This window comes from Aythya fuligula, chromosome 5 (assembly GCF_009819795.1).
Source record: "Aythya fuligula isolate bAytFul2 chromosome 5, bAytFul2.pri, whole genome shotgun sequence".
Taxonomy (NCBI): Eukaryota; Metazoa; Chordata; class Aves; order Anseriformes; family Anatidae; genus Aythya; species Aythya fuligula.
This window is the reverse complement of record NC_045563.1, coordinates 20911372-20934158: the sequence shown is the minus strand read 5'-3', so window position 1 is coordinate 20934158 and position 22787 is coordinate 20911372. Positions and strand designations below refer to the sequence as shown.

At 39.8% G+C, this 22787-nt stretch overlaps 1 protein-coding gene and 2 non-coding genes across 9 annotated transcripts in view; all 3 read right to left on the bottom strand.

Annotated features, from left to right (window-relative positions):
- Positions 1–22169, bottom strand: part of NAP1L4 (nucleosome assembly protein 1 like 4) — a 31815-nt gene extending 9646 nt beyond the window's left edge. For 3 of the 7 annotated variants that reach the window (XM_032187794.1, XM_032187789.1, XM_032187795.1), the window contains exons 1-14: positions 21648–21752; positions 19870–19910; positions 17698–17729; positions 16452–16513; positions 15469–15568; positions 14717–14858; positions 14536–14622; positions 12849–12974; positions 11469–11540; positions 7768–7907; positions 6079–6224; positions 4547–4569; positions 3822–3941; positions 3496–3525 (exon numbers count right to left, since the gene is read on the bottom strand). In XM_032187794.1, the coding sequence (XP_032043685.1) occupies positions 3496–3525; positions 3822–3941; positions 4547–4569; positions 6079–6224; positions 7768–7907; positions 11469–11540; positions 12849–12974; positions 14536–14622; positions 14717–14858; positions 15469–15568; positions 16452–16513; positions 17698–17711 (1062 nt within the window). In that variant the 5' untranslated portion in view covers positions 17712–17729; positions 19870–19910; positions 21648–21752. Of the gene's footprint in view, positions 1–3495; positions 3526–3821; positions 3942–4546; positions 4570–6078; positions 6225–7767; positions 7908–11468; positions 11541–12848; positions 12975–14535; positions 14623–14716; positions 14859–15468; positions 15569–16451; positions 16514–17697; positions 17730–19869; positions 19911–20653; positions 20672–20962; positions 21052–21312; positions 21340–21647; positions 21753–22120 lie in introns of those variants that run through there. The other 4 variants (XM_032187793.1, XM_032187792.1, XM_032187791.1 and 1 more) reach the window with 4 other exon arrangements.
- Positions 10196–10316, bottom strand: LOC116490415. Its single transcript, XR_004253372.1, has one exon. It is a non-coding gene; the product is annotated as a small nucleolar RNA SNORA54 (small nucleolar RNA).
- Positions 14194–14322, bottom strand: LOC116490414. The gene has a single exon (XR_004253371.1). It is a non-coding gene; the product is annotated as a small nucleolar RNA SNORA54 (small nucleolar RNA).
- Positions 22170–22787: the final 618 nt, after the last annotated feature.

Here is a 22787-nt window from a genome sequence, read left to right as displayed (position 1 = left end):
GAATAGGTACCTCCTCCTTCTTTCACAGTGGGCTAATTACAACAATTTGAGTATTTTGAGTATCCATATGTAACCCATATATTGCTATTTCTAATTCTGAATAACTGGTTTCCTCTTCTCTCTTAGTCGATTGTTTAGAAAGCTTACCCAGGAATCTGTCTCAAAACAGTCTTATGACAGGTGGCAAGGCGTGTGGGAGGATATAGGCAGGTACCTGTCACAGGTGTCTCCTCCAATAGTTTTGAGCTTCACCCCCTGAACAAGTGCAAAATCCTAAAAACCTGATAGAATGTTTGAGTTGTATGTCCTGACCCTGATAATGCCAGAGAATGACAGCTTGCAGCATTGTGCTGGGTCCTGGCTTGCTCCTATCAAACACTGTTTAACATCATCCAGCACCCTGAAGAGAGGGAGAAAGTCTGAGTCCGATGACCAGATAACACATGCTGTGGCTGACCCAGAGGACCAACCGATATGGTATCAGTCACCCCCATAGTCAAGTCTAAACAATGGAAATCAGCTCGTTTAGTAAGGGAAGAAGCCTCTCCTAAGAAGGAGGGAGAAAGGGAAAAGGCAGGCACCTCTAAAGCAGAGTCATCACAAAAACAGCAGGAAGAAGAGATGGAAATCATAAAGGAATCAGAAACCACTCGATCCCTATCAGCATATGAGGGTGTTCAAGCTGCTTCAGAAGTTGTGGGTACAGAAGCACAGCTCCTCTTGGCCCCACAGCTACCTGTATTACCTTGGACGTTCAAAGGGAAAATTCCCACTACACACCATGCGACTGATGCTACATGGAGTAAGTGCATAGTGTTAATTACACAGCGGGCTCAAATGGGAAAACCTAATTGCCCAGGAATCCTGGAAGAGATCATGGACTAGCCAGAAGACAGATTTAGGAGTGCCGACAGAAGGGGTAACCTGTGCTGAAGAGGCTCTGCCATATCATGAGTTGCCAGAAGACAAAAAGCAGTATGTATTGTTTACTGACAGATCCTGCTGCGTGGTAAGGAGCCATCGGAAATGGAAAGCTGCTGTGTGGAGTCCCACACGATGAGTTGTGGAGGCCACGGAAGGGAAAGGCGAGTCAAGTCAGTATGCAGAAGTAAAAACCATACAACTAGCCCTAGATTGCCAAAAAAGAGAAAAATGGCCAGTACTGTATCTCTACACTGACTCATGGATGGTGGCTGCAGCAATGGAAACAGAGCAACTGGCAGTGCAGAGGTAAAGCTATCTGGGCTGCTACCCTGTGGCAAGATATTGCTGCCCAGGTAGAAAACCTGGATGTAAAAGTAAGTCATGTAGATGCCCACATGCCCAAGAGTCGGAAGAACATCAGAACAACAAATTAGCGGATCAAGCTTCAAAAACTGAAGTGGCTCAGGTGGATCTAGACTGGGAACGGAAGGATGAGCTGTTTGTATCTCGATAGGCCCATGAAACATCAGGACATCTGGGGAGAGATGCCACATACAAATGGGCTCATGATCGAGGGGTGGACCTGACCATTGAGGCCATCACACAGGTTACCCATGAGTGTGAGACCTGTGCTGCAATCAAGAAAGCCATGAAGGTAAAATCTCCCTGGAACAGGGGAGGTGGATAGGGTTTCAATATGCTGAGGCCTGGCAAATTGACTATATTGGACCACTCCCACAAACCCGCCAAGGCAAACAGTACATACTCACGATGGTAAAAGCAACTACTGGGTGGCTCGGAACATACCCTGTAAACCATGCCACAGCCTGAAACACTATCTTGGGCCTAGAAAGGCAAGTGCTGTGGCATCATGGTACACCAGAGAGAATTGGGTCTGTTTCGGAAATGACTCCCATTGTCAATCTTGTCACCTCCTGGGCCAAGAGGCATGGTATTGAGTGGGTGTATCACCCACAAGCCTCTGGGAAGGTTGAGAGGTATAATGGACTGTTAAAGACTATGTTACAAGTATTGGGTGCTGGGACATGCAAACAATGGGACATAAATCTACCAGAAGCCACTTGGCTAATTAACAATAAGGGGTCTGACAGCCGTGCTGGTCTTGTTGAAACAAAACCCCTACACACGGTGAAAGGAGCTAAAGTCCCCATAGTGCATGCAGGAAAGTGGATGGGGAAGGCAGTGTGGGTTGCTCCTGCCTTGGGAAAAGGCAAACCCACTGATGAGACTGTCTTCGCCCAAGGACCAGGGTATACCTGGTGGTCATGCAAAAGAATGGGGATATCAAGTGCGTGACTCAAAAAGATTTAACCTTGAGAGAAAACGAATATGTAACCTAAGTTATATGTTGTAGGAAGACATTGCAGGATCAATGACAGGTCAACTTTGCAAGGAACTGGGCAGTGCAATAAGGACTTGAGCTCAGCTGGTGTGGGCATCCAGACATCCAACTCCGCCTGCCCTAAGTGACCACTTAGGCAGATGAAGACCAAATTGTCAACAGTTCTTATGAACATTTTCCAAGAAAGACCAATAGAATGAGAAGATATACCTGCCTATTAATCTGTTAAAGGACAAGGAATAATGGTGATGAGAATACTTATATGCTAAAGTATGGGGGATCTGAGAGTGACACAAATGCTATGGAATAAGGGGTGGAGGTTGGTAGCAGAGGATGGTGGTGGTTTTACCGTGCTAGGCAGCTAAACACCACATCTATATCCAAGTAGTAACATCTGGCACTGCGTACAGATTAAAAATATATGTACATTTCTATCACTATTCAGCTTAAAAATATAAATGTTTAGTCCTCAATAGCCTAGGCCCAGAAGTCTGCATTACAACTTGCAAAGATAAAAGCAACTGCAGTCTGAAAGCTGCCAGCTCTTACCAGACCACCAGCTCAGTAACTTCTAATGCACTCTACTCTGGTGAGGTTGATGACAGTCAGGTATGTACCTTTAACCAATCAGCAAGAACACCACAGCAAACATAGTAAAATAAAAGTATAATTGCCTGTCAAGGATATTAGTTTATTCAAGTGTGGTATCATTTAGTGGTTTTGTGCAAAGCCTTTCATGGTATGCTTGTATTCATACAACACTGCAGTAAACGGACCAGAGCTCTTGGCATACTAGAACTTTCACTCTAAATTGAACCTTTAACCCTAGCAGTTGCTCCCTCTCCTTTTTTTGAACTTGGTATTTGGCAGTAACCAGTCTTAAGACACACGACAACTAAAAAGTGAAAACCAAATTTCATTGCCACCTAAGTAATAGGTATTAGAAAAAAACAAAGGGTCTTAGCACTCAAAAAAAAAAAAAAAAAGCTTCTGCTTTTGACTTGTGACAGAAAATAGCTCCCAAAATTCTAGGAGAACCCTAGGTTAAGTGCTCTTACAGGAAGTAACTTTTTTCTGAAGACAAGTAACAAACAAATTTTACAACTTAGAAATGCTGAACTCTTTTGGAAAGAAGTACCATATACAATTTCAGGACTGGAATACAGTAGGTAATTAGTTATCTATAAAAGATGTAGTATGCATCTCACCTCCTCTTCACCTTCTTCACCTTCTTCAAACTGAAAAGCAAGACCAAGAAGTTTTATCAACTCTGCTAATATTCGCATAAAATCTCTGCAGTTACAGTTCTGGCACACTGAAACACAGTACTGCAAACTAAGCCCCTTCTAGAAGGGAACATTAGCAGCTCACAATAAATTGAATGGTTATTTCCTATTCCCAAGTAATACGAATCTCTTCAGATTTTGTTATTCTCACATAATTAATAATACATACTAGTCTAATCAGAAAAGTAAGAGGGACAGCTTCTAGATATATGGTGACTAATAAACAAAATGCTGATGGGCATACATACATTATCATCATCCTCTATAGCCTCCCCAGTGAAATAAAGCACAGCACGAGGGACTATCCTTTCACGGAAGAAGTGACCAATTTCAAAATCTGCTGCTAAAGTAAACTCAGAATCTTCATCCTGTAAAGCAAATCAGTTTGAAATAATTTCATTCACTCCTCTGTAGCACACCACTTTCTTTTTTTAATTGAAAAATAAAAAAGTTACAGGTTTGAGAAACACACCATCAACCATTCTGGTGACCTGCACTTAATTTTGTAGCAATAAAAGAAATATTGCAAGGCTAAATCCAGATTTGCAAAACTGCCATTTAAAGAATTTTCTACCATCTACGTACAGGCTACTGGCCTGCTAAAAAATGCATTCTATTAAAAATAAAGCTCACATTGACTTTGCTGGCCCTGACACCTTTCATAGCAGAATTGTTCAGACTGTTTCAGACTTTCGCGAAGAGCTGGTTACCAGTTGCGTGACTAGAAAAAGTTATGACCTTTTCCCAACAGTGACAGTTACAGATGTATCTTATCAAGACATGCAACAGCAAAAGATCACAGGATTTAGAGAAGTCAACAGTATCTTTCAGTTTATCAAGGTAAAGTTCAACTCCAGCAACAGCAAAAATAACTAAGATATGCACAATTATTAAAGAATCTGAATAGTTAGCATAGAGATGGTGAAGAAGAAAACAGTAGAGAACAGTTGTGCCATTTCAGAAACAAACTTACCAATGACTCTCCATCACCAGATACTGCAAAAAAGAAAAGACAGCACATTCAAGTAAAGTTTGAATATCGAGGTGGGCTAGACTATACAAAAATGACAAAAACATAAAGACCTTCTCATACCAGAAAGCACTGGGATAATTAAAGACTTCAAAAGCTAACAAACTTTTAAAGTCAATTTAGATCCATCTTAAAATCAAACCCATAGAAACTGTACCTGCTAAGAACGTGTGCTGTGATAAAGGCACCAAAGCTGCCACGTAGCAGCCTCATAGAGCAATACACCTTACTTCTGCATTAGTTCTGTAAATGCAGTAATTTTATTTTGCTAAAATAAAATTACTCCCTTCCTCCCTTCTCTTCAAACACTGATGCTACCAAATTTATCTTTCATCAGGAGTTTACAAAGTATTTTGAGAAAAGGCCTAGAGCTGCATCTACGACAGACTAAATCAGAATGCAGTCACAAAACTGCTCAGCAGAATTAAGGAAGTGTCTTTTTTAAAAAAAAAAAAAAAAAAAAAAAAAAAAAATCTCTACTTTCATCAAGTGCCATAGATTTTGTCATCCTACTGTGAAGTTTATGATTTGGTCCTGACTGTTCTCAAGTTGAAAATACAAGTATTAACTGCCAGCATATGTAATAGCCTTAAGACTTCTTAAACAGCAACCTCTAGAATTTGTCCTTTACATATAAAAAAAACAATATAAAACCATCACAAGGCAAACTAGTCACTATCCCTTTCTCAAAACAGCATCTACACACATTCCCTGTGTAACACAATAAGAGAAACTAACAACTGCTTAAGTTAAGACGTTTTTGTACTAGACAAATTAACTTTGGAATTATTTATCACTTGTTTAATTCTTGTGCAAACAGGGATTTGTAATATGATTACAAGGTGCATAAAAGCCTACAATTAAATCAAGACCTAATGTCAGTTTTGTTTAGTACATCTCTAAAGTCCAAAGTAAACAGCTTCTTTCATCTATATTTGAAAAAAGAGTACAATGGGAGATGTATCAAAAATACGATGTTTTTCAGAATACACCTAAATTGCTTTAAGTACACAGCTAGCATGAGATAAACCAGGAAAATTAAGAAGGTATATGGAGCATCAGGGATCACTAACGAATCACAGAACAAACTGCAGAAAGTTCTAATGCTCAACACAAAGGTTTAAACGAAACCAACATTCTGGAACTTTGACCAGAACTGGAAGAGTCCTTCACATTAAAAATCTCACATTGATGCATGGAGCCATCCTGTGGTAGAACAAGTCAACTTCTTTAGGAGATTCTACAGGAGACTCCACATACAAGGAATCCTGTTTACACAGCACACCTAATTGCCAAATTCTACAGAATAACCCCAAACCAAAGTGATCTGCTTTGATGGGCTGCAGTTTGCCATCATCCTCCAGTAACAAGTCTAAATATACAATGCAGCAAATAGAGTTTATAGAGTTAAGCTGTATTTACATATAAAAGCCACTGCATTTTAAGAATCCTACATTCTCAGTTTCCAAGCTTACCCTTTATTGGGTTGAAGAAGTTAAAAAAAGAATCGTTAGGTACTTGTTTAGTAATCGTCCGAACTGTGCCTCGACCCTTGTGTTTCTGTTTTTTCTTGATTGTTTTAACTGTAACATTTTTTCCTTTCTTCCAATCAATAGTACACCTAAAGACAACACGTGGGAAACAGAATTTTAATGCAACACATCAACAGAAATAAAGAATTGAGTGCTGAAGCAACAAACAAAGTAAAGATGGTTTCCAGTTTTCTAGTTAAAGCTACTTTTACACACACACTGGCATCTTAATCTACTTAACAAGATACTCCGGATGCATCATACTGCTGGAGACTACATACTAGGTGTATGTTGGATAAACCAAATAACCAAATACTTTCCTTAACAGAAAACCTAAATAGGTCATCTTCTCAGCATAATCACTGCCCCCACCCCATCCATGCCTTAACACCTCTTTGGCCCAATTACTAGAGTTTTGTAACAGAGGATGTGATTAAACTAATCCATTACACCCCAACAGTTAAGAATGATTCTTCTGACAGCCAGGCCAGTGGAAAACAATACACAATTTGCCCTCACTGCAGGCCAAGGCAGTGTCCAGTTACCCTGAAAAGCCCACCAAAAAGAGTGGCCAGGGAGAGGCACACTAGCTCTCCAAAGAACAATGCTCAGACTGACTTGGCAGTAAGATATAGCAAGCTGGAAATAATGAACTTCTTGGATCCTTTCTGCTACTGTGCAAACTGGCACATTACCTCAATTAAGGCATTCTCCATGTACCTACACTTTTATCCCAAACTGCACATGGCAAAGAGTAAGTGGTAAACACAGTTCTCTTAATATGAGGGGGGACAAAAAACTGAGCCAAGCATGGTGTCAAAGTATACATAGCATTTTGTTTAACTGAAGTTATCGTCAAGACGGACTAACCTCTCACTTAGGTGTGAGTTTCACTAAACATACAAGATGACGTTTTGCCTCAATGCTATCAAACATTCAATTCAAAAAGCTAACACACAGCATTAAATGCCAGATTCTGAGGTTGTCAGGATACCTTCACAAGAAACATTCGGCATTTTCCCAGTGTTATGTTTTTTGAGGGGAAAAATACAAAGGGAAAAAAATCTTTTAAAAAAAAAAACAGGAAGAAAGGGAAAAAAGGAAAAAAACAAGGAAGCTGCATTCTGAATACATTCAGAGATGCACAGCCAAGACTAACAGAAACAAAATACACAGCAAACACATTCCGGGCTGAGAGAACAGATCACACATATGAGCACTGCCTGCCAGATTCTGAAGCACTGCTGGAGTAAAAATTGCTGAGATGGGCACAAGTTCAATAGGCTTACAGCTACCTATCAGAGTGCCTATTGGGGCTGTGAAATAAATTAAAATGAATTTACCCTGTTATCTGGAAGTTAAAGGCTTGTTACCTCATTGATCTATTTTAACTTGAAAGGCACAGGAATACAAATGCACTCCTATTTGTGTACACATATATATATACACACACATACAAACACACTTCTGCATGCTGAGGCTAAGATCACCATCCTTGTATACACTCCCGGTTTAAGTCAGCAACATCTTTATCTTCACTAGTTATCGTCACAGTCAGGAAAAAAAGAAACAGGATCTTGAAGACATCAACTAGTACTTCAAAAGGTTTTTTGAATTTCAAGTTTTCCTTACCCCTCACAATCAACTATTTCAGGTCCTTCAAATGAAAAGGGATCCGTCTTGTCTGGCTCCGACTTCATCTTGTAGGTTTTTGTCAGGACTGTATTAGAAAAGTAGTCATTGGGCCCAAAGTGGAACTCTAATGAGAAAGACTACAAGAAAGTTCCATTACAGTTTTATGTTAACACTGATTTATCATCTTTGAAATAGTGAATCAGCAGAATCACCATTAATCAAACTCTGAACACAGGAAAAAAAAAGAATGACTTGACAGTAAACGTATCTTTCACTGTAGCAGAATCAGGAAATTGAGAAAAGTCTTTGTTTCATGTTCTGTGGAAGCCTTTTCTTCATCCCTTGACTAGGGATGATGCAGCTGTTGTTCTGAAAGTCTCTCTGGCTTCACAGTAACACCATTGGGCTCTGCTCTACCTACCCCTGGCTCTGAGCAGTCAATACTATGATATTTCAAGCATGAAACAAACATTTTAAATTTATTATTCAGGAGTCTGCATTTAAATAGTACAGCCCACCATGAACCAGAATATTTATTTAATAATAAAGTCCTGCAAAAGAACCCTGACTTCATAAACTGAAGCCTAAGATTACACATTTTAACTGCTTGCAGCCTGAAGCAGGTGTTTCTGATCACATTCATGATCATTCCTCATGTGGCACCTGAAAGTTGTTAGCAGAAATTCAGCAACTTAGGTGGAGAACAAAAAGCTCCAGCTAGGAAGAACCACTGCATACACAACACATCAGCTTTCCAATCTCTGAAGCTTTCAAAAACTGATCACACAAAGCTATATAAGCCTACTTCTCACTCACAATCAGCTATGAACTAAAGGTTCATAAAGGTGTTTTTTTCAGCAGCACTGCTTTCATTACTTGAAGCAGAGGTAGGAGGGGAAGTCCGCTTAGGCAGGTCAGTTCTCCAACAGCACAGAAGGGTTGAAAGTCAAAAGCTCCAGCATCACCAGAACTACTGCATAGACACAGCATGCCCTATTACTTAAAATATTTTATTTACTACCCTGTCAACATGCCATAAGACCTAGATCTCATGCACATGCAAAACAGACAAGCTAAGCTCAAGAACAACTAGCCTTAGTAGCCTTACAGAACACATGTTGCAGAGCTCGTGAATCTACTTCCCCAGCACTCTTCAGCCATAGGGCAGAAAATGGTCTCTTATAACCCAAGATCTTCTTGTACTCTTTGAAAGTCTACCATGTGGAGTATCTCCAGGGACAGCAGTCTGTTCATCAAAGACATACACCTCTCACTCATCTCCCAGAGGCCCCTTAGTTTTCTCTCACCATCTGCTTTCTCTGACCACATGGATCTCTTCACACGATAGAAATTTAGAAGGACAGAAGTCCCACAGAGATGGGTTTGGGGGCAGCAGAAGCCTTCAAAACCTCACATGCTTACAGATTAAGGAAAGGAGGCTACTGGGAACCAGTTGTGAGATGAAACACTTGTGTTGGCTTCCCATAGCCTATTTTAGCTTTACTTCCGTTTTAAAAGAAATTCAAAACAGCCAGCATGGTTTGGAGATATTCTTCAGCTAGGACAAATCCCTCCCTAGCATACTTGCTTAGGGGAAGGGTCAAACTTAGCTTTTATCTACCACCAGTGACTAACACTCTCATACCCAAATAATCCCACAAAACATCACCAGGATAAGTAACCATTGGCATTACTTAGCAGGCAGCATCCCAAGCACTTGCAATACAAACTTATCTGCAAAGACAGCATTTCAGTATTTCTTTTTAAATCTGCTAATTATGAGACAAAAGTTTCAAGGCCTATTTGAATAACTTTAATAACCTCTCCAGTAGCCTTGAGGGTCTTTGCTTTTGATATCAGATTAGCTATGTAGTATGAATTTCTACAGTTTTCTTATAGTATAGAAGATACTCTTATGAAGTTCAAATAAATAAATGTCCTTATTTCAAGCTACTTAACTCATATGCATACTCATCACCCAGGTGTGAATGTGCTAGCAAGGGATCCCTCTGTCCAAATTGATAGATATTTTATAAATTACATTTATATAAGCACATGTAAGTTTATTCATTGATTATAAATAAAAGCAAATAAGAAGAGGAATTGCTTAACTTTACGCAGATAAGTTTATATACAGGCTATAGCAAAAAGCACTTTGGAAGCACCATTACTGTAACCAGGTAAATCTAGTTCTGAAGGACAGTAACTGAAGTTGATCAGTGGTGAACCAGGAAATTCCTAACTATTATATGTTTATTTTAGTTGCAAAACTTATTCCCCAGCAGAATTAGTGTTTTCATTACACACCAGTGATTTGAACTTTTTGCATTACAAGGCCATCACTGCTGCAATAACTGCCAGAGAATTTCAAACATTCACAAATAATTGGTAAACAGGTTTCACTGAAGTGGTTAGGAATACATCCTTTTGTTTCCAAATACAGAAGAGACATATAATTTGTCAGCCTTCCATTATTGGATTTCATGTAGCACTGGAATGGAACCTAATCACAGGAATATGCTGTCAAGAGGTTACGAACAGTGCGAGACAAGATACATCCACTGATGTCTTCAACTTAAGGTGCTGTAAAACAAAGCCAAATGAGAACACACAAAAATGTTGTAGTCAAAAACAATTATTCCCAAATTATCTGAATGCCACCAAATAGTTATGTTTCAGGATTAAAAAAAATAACTTTTTTCAGTACTTAAATTTGTACTTATACATTTTCTTCATAAAACTCACATCTTCTCCTCCAGCTGTAACAATATTTAGGAACTTAACTCCCAATTTCTCCTGTCCATACTACCCCCCTTGCTGAGTATCGGCTCAAGATTTTTGTACTAATAGAAGACAATGAGGGCTAGAAACTTCATTTCAGTTGTTAATAACCTTTAAAAGGTATTTTGAGAAAGTCCTTTTATCTTTACTAGAAGCTCTAGTAATGAAGCATCAATGAAGCATCTCTTGCATTTTAGACTGTTACATGACTATAACTCCATAAAACAAACCATCAAAAAAAAAAACTTGCGGGGAAAAAAAAGAAGGATGAAGTTTAAAGAAAGAACATGTAGGCTGAAATTCCGTTATTTCCCTGCCTCCCCCTCAAAAGAAGTCCAAGGAATATAGTCTGCATGAATTAAACGTGCAACAGAACAATCTAGTTTTGACAAACACAGGATCTACAAAAGGAACACTACAAAGAATTTGCATGAACATGAATGTTTCTGAAAAAAGGCAAAACTTAAATTACTTATTGGGTACACTTTCAAAAGACCATCTAATATTTTTCCTATAGGCATCATATCCATTATCGTTGTTTTTGATTAAGATTGTAGCCACATCTCTTCTTTTGATGAAGCACACTATGTGGGAAGCAGCACCCACAATTCACTTGCAAAACAAAAGCAGCCATGTAACTTTCACAGAAAGAACAGATTATTTGGAATTTGAAATAGAAAATTAAAGCAATAACTGGCCAGAACTGAATCAGAATTGTAATCTAGAAACTACGTTAAAGATGTGGGGTGAAAAAGCAAAGGGTCAGGAAATCTGAACATTAAAAGCCACAGCATAAAGATATAAGCCCAGAGAGAATCCCCCTATATATTCTAGCCAAACAGGATGGAATTAGAAGTTTGAACTCTTGCTCCCATCATTACTACAACCTTCATGAACAACAACTAGGGAAAACTCACCATAGGCTGTCCAGGTTCAGAGAATTTAACTTTAATATCCTGCAGATGTTTTAAGATTGGTTCATCATATTCCTAAAAAGGAAAAAGCAATTTCTTATGGTGCAGGCAATATTTAGAAGACCAAAACTTCCATCTAGTTTGCTTGTTCAACCTGTTCTTAAGAACAAACTAATCCTTGCAGTTATTTAAAGACTGCAGCTAAAGTTCAGATTTGGAACCAAGTTTCTTAATCCTTGTTGCAAATACCATGTCAAACTCCCAACTCTCAATCACCAAGCCTTGTCTTCAGTAAATATTGTTACCCTACTAGGCTTCATGAATGTTACTGAGAATAAAAGCTTAATTCAGGATATTTATTAGTGATGAGCTTTACAAAAAGACAGACTTCAGAAATTTATTCTTTAATATCATTACAAGCAATTACTACAACTGAGAACTACACAGGATACTTAACATGAACTCAACCTATCCATAGGTACACATATAGTACCCTTGAAAAAAACAGACTAAGTTAATTATAGAGGAACAGCTGTTGTGAGCTGTGAATTTGCATTTTAATATCTACAGAGGTTGTTACAAGATCATTTCTAAGAAAACCTGCATCCTGTTCAGCAGTTTTGGTCAGCTGTTCTGCTTATCACTAGCTTTTCAAGCACCTTCAGGAATAGTGTTAGGGATTATGAAGGCCCAAAGATTTGGTGTCACAACAGAATCATAGAACGATTTGGGTTGGAAGGGACCTCTGAAGACCCATCTTGTCCAACCACTTTGCCATGAGCAGGGACACCTTCCACTACATCCGGCTGCACAAAACCCCATCCAGCCTGGCCTTGAAAACTTCCAGGCATGGGGCATCCACAGCTTCTCTGGGCAGCCTGTTCCAGTGCCTCACCTACAGCCTGAATGAAGAACTTCCGAATATCTGATCTAAATTTACCTTCTTTCAGTTTAAAACCATTATCCCTTATCCTATTGCTGTACCCTAGTAAAAAACCTCTTATAAGCCCACTTTATTGAAAGGCAGCAGTAAGATCTCCCTAGAGCCTTCTTTTCTCCAGGCTACAGAACCCCAGATCTCTTAGCCTTTCATCAAGAGAAGCATTCCAGCCCTCTGATCATTTCTGGAGCCCTCTTCTTGGACCTGCTCTAACAGGTCTGTATTTTCTCATACTGGGAGCCCCACACCTTGCCAGTCATGTCCATATTTTTTCCATCCACCAGCACCTCAAGTCCCTCCCCACAGAACTGCTCTCAGTCCATGCTGATGTAATTACCCTGACCAAAGTGCAGCACAAGGTTCCAAGCGCTCACTAGTAACTGGAAAGAGTAGCAGCCATTTAACATATGACAGAAGTTACTCTTATCATAAGGCAAACTTACTTGTACTAATTCACTTAGCATATCTACGTTTCTAAAGATAGTAAACCAGAAGTCTGGAATTCCTTTGACATTTGTCTCTTCTGCTTCTGCTTTCTCTTCTATTACCACTGCATTTTTCAGGTCTCCCTGTGAAATAAATACAGAAACAATTAAGAAATAAAAACACAACTTCTCAATATATTATTTCATAAACATAAGTAGATGTACAAAGCATTCGTTAACTCTGAAGCTGTTTTTATAAGACTTCTAAAAATCTGAATTGTTTCTCTGTAAATGGCATTAATAGGCATGAGTTTCATTTACACAAATAAGCACATAAACAATCAATTCAGGTTTCCTTTCAATTAATTTAGACTTTGTACAAACTAATTCCAAATAACCAAGTGACAGCTGCTGTAATTGGACAAACAGGAAAAAAAGGAAAGCACATTCATCTTTACCACAGTCAGAAAAAATACAAATGCATTTTTTCGTATTCATCTCTCTCCTGTAGCCTCACGTGTCATTGACAGAATTCTACCTAAAAGTCTAAAATTAAGTTCTGCCCTCTGAAACTGTCCTACCTTCCCAATTTTGCAGGGTAGTTAGCAAAGTTGATTCACCATGGTTACTTTTCATTATTAATACTGAACAAATAACTTTGTGTGATGCAGAACTCTGTACATATAACTGATGTCAAATGTCACCTAAACAAAATGACCAAGTTACTTCTCTAGCTCATGAAACAAGGAATTTGGGGTATGAATTCATATTGCACCTTTGTATTTACACCACTAGAGAGCAGCAAATACACAAGTTCTTCTAAACAGCAGCTGCTTGGGCTATGGCTAGCCAATATGAAGCAGCATTTTACTTGCCATCTAGACATGTTTCTGATCTATAATTGCATTGAATATCGCCAGTCAATGCTGCCTTCACACAAAGTCTAAGAAACCTTTTTGCTTCCACACATCGAGTACTGCATCATGCTAAATCTCATGAGACTAGTCAAAACAAAGAATAATTTGCACTGTATATAAAATAGCATCCAAAGGAAACCAAATGGAGATGTAACATGGGAAAAATGCAAGGAAAACCTGACAGAATGTCACATTTGTCACCTTAAGTAGGTCACTGTTATTTAAAGATAATAATTTTTTAAAAAATCAGTGAGTATCCATCTCCAAAAAACAACAATAAAAAATAAAAGGCAGCCTACCCATTACATCATCCTTTGTAAAGCTAGAGTTCCTACTCACTGGGGAAGAAAGAATCCACTAGCCAGCATACATTAGATAAGGTTAATTCCATTTTACAACTAAGAGATACCTGTGTCTAGTTTATATTTCTAGATATTTAAGATAAATTATGTCCCCCCAAAATAAAGAGAACAGGCAGACAAACAGCCAGCCTTTATTACCTTGGGGTTATCATGTAGCACCGGAATGGAACCCATTAACAGAATGATGCTGCTAACAGATTACGAACAGTGCAAACAAAAGCAAGAATTTGCTGAAGTTAAAAACTTGAAAAAACCTAAACTGCATTTAGAAGCTTTCACAGGACCTAAGAAAGTGTTCATCACAGTCGCACATTACTGGTAAAACATTTTTCTCTCCAAAAGATCAATCTTCAACGGGAAATGCTGTACAAGAATTAACTTTGAAAATCCTATACATCTTCAGTTCATTACCCAGTTTGTACTTACAGCTAGTTTTTCTTCTTCCTCATTGTCACTGTGCCACTCTGACTCTGCATCTGTGGGTTCAGCTTCTCCATTAATAAACTCTCTTCTCTATGGTAGGAAAAAAAAACAAAACTGGCATAAGTAAAATTTTGTATATGCAAACAGAATTGACGCAGCTGTAAGAAACATTTAGTCTTCTCACCTTATCAAAAAGAGGTTGATAGAGTGCTGCATATTTTCTCTCTAAATCATGTACTTCTTCATAGAATTTAGCTTCTATATGGGCACATTTCACCTGGAGTTGTTTCAAGGCATCAATTCTTCTTTTCACTGCTTTTGGTAAACTAAAAAATACATACTTCTTTAAGTTTAAAAACTAGTTGCCTTACCATTATTTAATATTTCCCTGTGAAATAGGGTGCATATAAGCTAAATGCAATTTTGATAGATTAAAAATTAATTTAACTTAACTTTAAAAAATTAAAATAGTCTCCTAGCTATGCTCAATAAAGAAATAAAGGCCAAAGTTTCTGCTAAAGGCAAAATTTGAAGCATAAGCCTATCTTCCTTTCAAAAAGGAAACTTTAAACTAGGGCTAAAAGAGTAGCTTTACAGGTCCTGACCTTTCCACCACGTCCAGACAACAGTTTTATAAAAAATCAGCACACCCTAACAGAATACGAATCAAAGGAAACAAGGTAGGATGGAAAAAATACTTCAAACCAAAATTATAGTAGCTACAGAAAACACTACACAAGGCAACATCTTGTTTTAAATTTCATGCAAGTAAATTAAAACTTGACTCTTTCTTCCAGATGTAGGCCACTGAATCACAGTTAAAGTCAACATTTTACTTAACAGGTCATTTGCTCCAATTTCCTACCTTAATTATACAGTAGTATCATTTTATTATGCTTTCAGTCTTTCAAGAATTTTATTATGTGCTATACTTACGTTTCAATGTAACTTGAAGGGGTAAGCGCTGTGTTGTCAAGTCGTTCCTGTAGGGCTGCCAAAACTTGTGGATTTTGCATCACTTGGTCTGCCAGCTTTTCTATGAAGACAGAAACCCATTCTTAAAACAAATCTGAATATATTTATAGCACTTACGTCATATTATGAGTCTTACTGTGTCACAGCAAAAATACTTGCTATTTTCCATTTCTCAAATATCACTGCTATAGGGAACTAATAACTCAAAGTTACCTCAGGATCAGATTTAAGAATGGTAAGAACGGATAGTGATAGAAAACTCATTCCTCTGTTTAGAAATGTATCAAATCTTTGTTTTCTAAAAATCAAATAGCACATTGATGACATAAGCAGATTTCCTGTCTTCCCTTCTAAGAAGGTGCAAAATACAAGTTTCTATGTCCTCTCTCTATACTAGGTCTAGTTTGTAAGCCACGAATTTGCGACCGAACCATCAGATTAAACTTTCAAGACATTTGTAAAAGTGTTTCCCAGTTAGTCTTACTCCTGAAAACATGTGACAAACTTGGTGAGCTTTGTACAACAAAGCAACACTGCACTATGAGCACTTCCTCGACAACTATTAATTTTTATATCAAGACACTTTTACAACTTATATGACTCCTCAAACAGATATCACAAGAGTTGGCAGAAGACTTTTTTCCAGAGGTCACACCTTCTGGTTAGGAGCTTAAAAGCATCACTAATAAGACTCATGTGGTGTTCGTAACATGCAGATATTTGCTTTCCTGATCTTTCCATTCTTTCCCACCACTCTTCTCACCAGAGAGGACACAACAACAAAAAAAAAATCAGTAAGTTGCACAGCACACACTAACTTGATGAAATTTTTACATAGGTGTATTTTTTCCTTAAAATTACTTATTTTTTATTAAAGAAGCTTCAATACAGAAGGCAATAGCATTACTCCACCTTTGTAGTGTTACCTACTAGTACGTACTTACCTTTTTTGTCACTTGCATTTTTAGCAGCGTCCACAGAATCCGAAGCAGTATCTTCTGCTTTACTAGAAGAATTAAAAACGTAACATTAGAAAAGCATCACTTCGTAAAAACATTAATATTTAAGAACAAAAGTACACTGAATTTTCAGTGTTTATAAAACTTGACCTGTAGTAAACAAGTATGCCACTAGAAGACATGCTTATGTCTTCGAGCTTTTCAAACTCTGAAGTTTGGATATGAAATTAATTCTCCTGTGATGAACAGGAAGCAAAAGATGGAAAAATAGCTATGTGACAGATAAATTAATCTCCTTTAAGTGAATGTCTGGCCTGTGACCTGTACCGGGTCATCCTCAACAGGGAAATGTTATTACTCACAAGTGAAAACACAAGACATCCTTTTAATGTAAGTGATAAAAGAAAAACCACTAGAAAGAATACAGGTAAGGAAGCAATTTAAATGACTGCTCTAAGCTCTTTGGACTTAGTATAGTAAGTTGTTTTGACTAATAGGAAGAACAAACAGTCACTTTGATTTTAAGAAAGAAACAACCCTGTCCTTCCCCCAGTGTCTTCCATCTCACTTCTTGTGCTGGGGAAAGAGAGGGCCCAGAATGAGTCAACAGCCAGCAAGCCTTCCCTATGTTTCCTGCCTGTCTAGAGGTTGCAAAACACAGATTGGGTATTGCTGAAATTAATCTTACCTCAGATATAAAAGGAGAAAAAACATTATACATTCAAGTGGGTATTATTAATTACTGGATAGGCCAACTTATCCAGCTTACCCTGATGCAGTGCAAGCATTGAAAGCGCAGCATCACGTATGTTTTTACATCAGCTTAAGAGACACTTATTTGTTCTAAAAACATTATGAAAAACAGAAAATAAAGCAGTGCTTTCTGCAATCATACAGATCAGAGAAACAGCAAAGATCAGTGCTCTCTTCACATCTTTACAGCATTTCAGCATGAACATGAAAAACTGAGTCAACACAACACTAGTTACATTAACCCCAAAACAAAGTTATTCTGTAGCCAATATACTACATTCTCAGCTTCTAGTATGGTAAATGGGCGTTTCCTCCTTGCTGTAAGGAAATACAGTCCAGCTACAGAAAATATTACTATCTTACCCTTACTCAAATTTGATAATACCCTCTTCATTGCGAAAAAAAAAGTTCACCCACAAGAAGACCAGATGAAGTCAGCTGTAACTAGATTTAACTTCACGAAATAAGTCCAACATACCTGTTATCTGCCATCTGTGTGCCTGTATCCACCTGCAAGTTGAAATACAGTGTTTACAAATAATTTAATGGTAGCTTGCTTACCTCCACAGAAGATGAAGATAAAATATGTAACAGTTTAAGACACAAAGATAAATAAACTCCCTCTGTTTTTTCTAAGAAAGTCAGCATACCTTATCTCTCACAGTAAAGTGAACAGCTCCCATAACATGCAATCCAAATGGGAACTTGTTCAATTTTTAAACAGTATGTTAAGTGCTTTCATTTCACCCTTTTAGACTTTTTTTCCTGTTACGCATTTCAGTTTATAACCTACTTCTACCAGATCATAAGTCTTTATCCTAAGAACATGAATCAGTTTCCTAGATTGGCTGTACGTTCTTTTTAAAAAATAAAAACCTGACGATGAAGAAATAAATATATTATTTTCTAATTCCTTGACAGTACCACAGTAAATAATGAATTTTTAGTCTATGTATTACTATGCCTGATCTGGAAACAATGAAAGTTCAAACAAAGTACAACTTCAAAAAGACTTTTTTCTCATGTCACCTGGGCAGAAGAATGTCTCCTTTGTCAGTCTAATCAGGGCTATTTTTGTGAATAGCTGCTTCTTCTGCACTATGCAGAGTGACAAACTAAACATGCTACCAGATAAATAGAACCAAAACACTGGAGGGAAGAAAATTGTTTATCCAAAAAGAAGGTTTTTGACAGGAGCTGGAAGACTCCTCTACTCAACAGTTTGCTGATTTGCCTTGAGTTTATTTATTGGGACTGGAAAAACAAAGAAAACATGGAAGCAGAAGCCCCAGCGTTCGCAGTGGCTGGAACAAAGCCTAACACAGGTACACCAGCCCCCACAATCTAAACTAGCTCTCCAGAGACACCAAAGCCAGACTGCCTACCTTATTTCACTGTAACTTCTTTATCAGGCTGACATACACAAGCCTATATGTCTATTTTAGTAGTTTTTTTTTTTTCCTCCTTCATTCCAGACACAGTTCATTGCACACCCAAGTAACCACTACATACTGTATAGATTATTTTACACTATTAAATCCTCAAGAAAACAGATATGGGTTTGTAAGTCAAGTTCAAGAACACAAAGAACACATCATTCTTATGAGTCTGGTTTCTTAGAGCCTGTAACGCCCAGGCAGGCTGACCTATAGCCCGGCTTCCAATAGACAGCTACCAGAGAATGTGAGGACATCCAGAGTGACAGTCAGAGAATGGGTGGCAGAGAATGCACACACTCCCCTACCTGGAAAAAGGAAATTCCTGCTCTAAGCTAGGAAAGTAACACGTTCACAAACAGACAGAAATGGAAAGCTAGGAGTACAGGTTAGATTATTCCACAGGAAACATAGTTGCTTACCATCTATTACCCCTCCCAAAAAAGGCAAAAAAAAAAAAAAACAAACAACAACAAACATGTGAGTTCACCATAGACCAGGAACAAACAAGAAAGCAAGCTCTTTAGACCAGGTCTGTGTCAGCAACCCATGTGTGTTTTTTTTTTGTTTGTTTGGTTTTTTTGTTTTTGCCAGCACTTATTTTTGCCCTAAGCATAAAAAGACAAAGTAAAAATGCAAGCAACCATGCTGTGGAGCAAAAGGAGAGAATTTTGCTATCTTACAGCTGAAGAAATAAAAGAGCATACGCTAGTCTTTCCTTCCACTGCATACAAAAAGCATGGAAAAAAAAAAAAAGAGATGACTAGGAAGGTAAGAGAGCAAACTGACCTAATATCAGAGTTCAGCCAACAAGTTACATGATCCTCGTCACTATCAGAGGAAGCAAGAGTAAGCAACTAAAAATGCAGACTCGCGTTACTTAAAATTTAGCCTCAAAGTCTCGTCCCTTCCAACACTGGCCCAGGGACAGAGCCAAAAGAAAAAATCCACTCAATGTACAAATCTTCTGCTCCATTATTTGTGCTGTGTTTCCTGCGGGGAACTATTTCTCAGCCCTGATGCTGAAGACAAGATTCTCATTCCTGTTTGGGAAGCATGAAGTAAAGCTCCCACAACTTGCACAATTTTTAAGTAGCAGCTGACTTAAGCTCCACTGGAACAGACATCAATTAGGCATGTTCTGACAAGGGCCATTTACCTAAATAACATGTAATAAAATTGGTAAGGCATCATTCCCTTGTGCAAATACATACTTTCAGTCTGGTTTGCCTCTTCAAAGTTGTTCCTTTGGTAACTGAAAAATGAAAAGAAATAAACTGAACAATAAAGTAAAAGAAGCTTTTCCAAAAATAAAAAAGCTTATGATTCCCAGTGGCATTACAACTCCCTTCTAATGGCTTAAATGCTCCCGATTACTAATAGAACTGTTCCATGAAAGCTGGTGGAGACAGGCGAGAAGAGAGTAAGGTGATTTTAGACAGAAAGTTAAGTGCACAGTTAATGGAAAAAGTACAGAAGCAAAGCATTGAGCCTTACTATTTATTGCCTTTGTTATCTTCCAAGCAAAAAAGCTTGTAGACAACAAAGTTTGCAGACAAAGACAAAAAAAAAAAAAAAAAAAAAAAAAAAAAAAAGCTACCAGAACTCAAAAAAAGAGCACTGTAGGATATTATTATCACTACCACCGCCAATAAGAGGCCAAAATCATATCTTACATATTCTGGACAGTTCACCCTTTTCACGTAACTAATACAGACAAGAAACTTAGGGGAAGGAGGGGACTACATCAACCACCTGTCCCATAAATCATTCTGCTACAGTTTGCCTAGAATGAATGTCATATGGCACTATACATCTAAAACAGCAGGAAACTAAACTCAGTGCATACTTCCAACAGTCTACAATAGCAAAAGTTCATTGTAAGGACAAGAAACATCCAGAAGGATGCAGCTTTAAAGGAAAAGCCTGTCTCTTTAATAGCTAGAGATACAAACAAAAAACTACACAGAATAAGTTTTCTCTGCTAAAAGAGCTTACCTCTTGTTCTAAAAGCCTTCTAAATTTACACAGCTAGAACATAAAACAAAAAATTACTGCACTTGTGAATTCACAGGAAGACTTCTACCTACAACTGTTACTGCTTTTGTAACTACAACAAATCAGGAGGGAAAGTTATGACTTCCGTTTAGACCTGCTGGGATGCAACTCTGTGGGAAGCCACAAGCATAATAGTCTCTGACACTTTTAGTAAGCAAGATTAGAAATAATAATGAAAAAAACAGTCAAGAGGAAGAAACTCATTAACCTGCTCCACAAGCTCTGAACATCAGCAGCAGTTATGCTCACCTTGAAAGCTGTACTGAGATCACACTGTTTTGACTTTATAAAAATGACTTTGCAAATAATCATTAAGACGACTTCATAAGAATCTGCCTAGTGGTTCTGGCTTCACCTCCAGAATTTACATACTTGCCTCTCTACCTGTAGAGGGATGTTAGAGAAACGAACCAAACAAATCCCACGGAGGACGTGCTATTATGTGCGACAAACAACCGATGCAACAGCAGGAAATTTTAAAGAGGCCCTCGCTTACAGAACAAGAGCCGCGAAACGAAAAGAGAGCCCCAGAAAAGCACAGAGCACGCTGAGCGAACGGAAGACCCTGGATGAGGTCAAACGAAAGCACCACGCCTGACCTCAGCAGCTACTGGTTTGACTCGAGGCGAGGCAGAAGCGCTCCCCACCCCCAGCCCTCCCTCCTCGCCCTCCCCGCTCCCGCAGGAGGCCGGGGGGAGGCCGAGCTGCCCGCAGCGCCCCCCGCTCCCTCAGCGCCGCGTCCCCGTTAAGATGGTGCCGGGCCCCTCCCCGCAGGCAGCCCCACCGCCACCGCCGGCCGGGCCCGGCCCCACCCCGCCCCACCTCAGGCCCTAACGGCCGCCACGCGCGAGCCCCATCCCCGGCGAGCCCGGCCGCTGCCCGGCGGCCTCCTGAGGGCCGGGAGCCGCTGGCGGCGGCCCCGCCGCGCCCTCACCTGCCCGCGGCCCCGCTCCGTGTCCCGCCCGCCCTCGGAGGCAGCGCCAGCCGCCAGGCTCCTCGCAGGCTCGCTCGGGCTGCGCCGACCGCCAACAAAGCCGGCTCCCGTTGGCCCCGAGCGCGGGCGCCTCCCTCAGTAAAAGCGCCGCCGATTGGCCCCAGCGCCGCCGCGGCCGCCGCGCCGCACGCGGGCCATGTTGACTATCCGGCGGCGCGGCGAGCGGCCAATCAGGGGGCGAGCGCGGGTCGGGGAGGGGAGGGGGGCGAGCGCGTGATGGGGGGGGTAAAGGGGAGGGGGGGGCCTCGTGCCTGCGGCCTTAAAGCGGCAGCGACCGCGCGGGGCGAGGGGGGCACAAAATGGCGGCTGCTGCCCGCCTCATCTACCCCTGCCTCGTGTTCCCCCCCCTTCATCTCCCCCCGGCCGAGGTCAGATAACCCGGCCGATTAGCCGAAAACGTGGCGCTGCCTCACCTCGCTTCCCCCGGCAGCGCCCGGCTCCTGCTTGCGCTGCAGGGCTCGCAGCCCCGGCACGCACAGGCGCTGGGGAGGCGCGTTTGGGCTGGGCTGTAGCGGAGCGGCGCCTTGCCGGGCTCTGTACGCCAGCGGCTTTCAGGGCTGAGGGGGGTAAATCGAAGTGCCGAGTGCTGCCTAATCAAAAAACGCATTTCTGGTGTTTCCAATCAAGTTCCTTTTTGGAATGCAGGCGTTAGCCCTTCCAGCACTTCCATGTAATCCTTTTACATTTTCAATGTAATTCCTTCTGACTAAAATAAAATAAACAATCTGGCTTGACTTCTAGCAGTTTGTAAGCAAAAGATGTTGTGTGGTACTGGGAACAGTGTGACTTAAGCACTTGAAACCACTCAGACTTTATACGAGTAACCTTTCACTTGGTAGGAAAAACCCTAACCCTCTGTGGCGTCACTGGATTCCCTTGTTCTATAAATGCTTTTCTGCTGGTCTGCTTAGTCTTGGATTTCAGTAATTAATCAGTGGGGATTACATCACAGTCCTTTCACAAGTCAAGTTAAAAGTTGGAAATTGCGAGACTGATTAGCTAAGCAAAACTTTAAGGTTGGATTAATTCAGGTACTAATGAGGGGAATAATTAACGTATCATTACTTAAATAGGTACTAA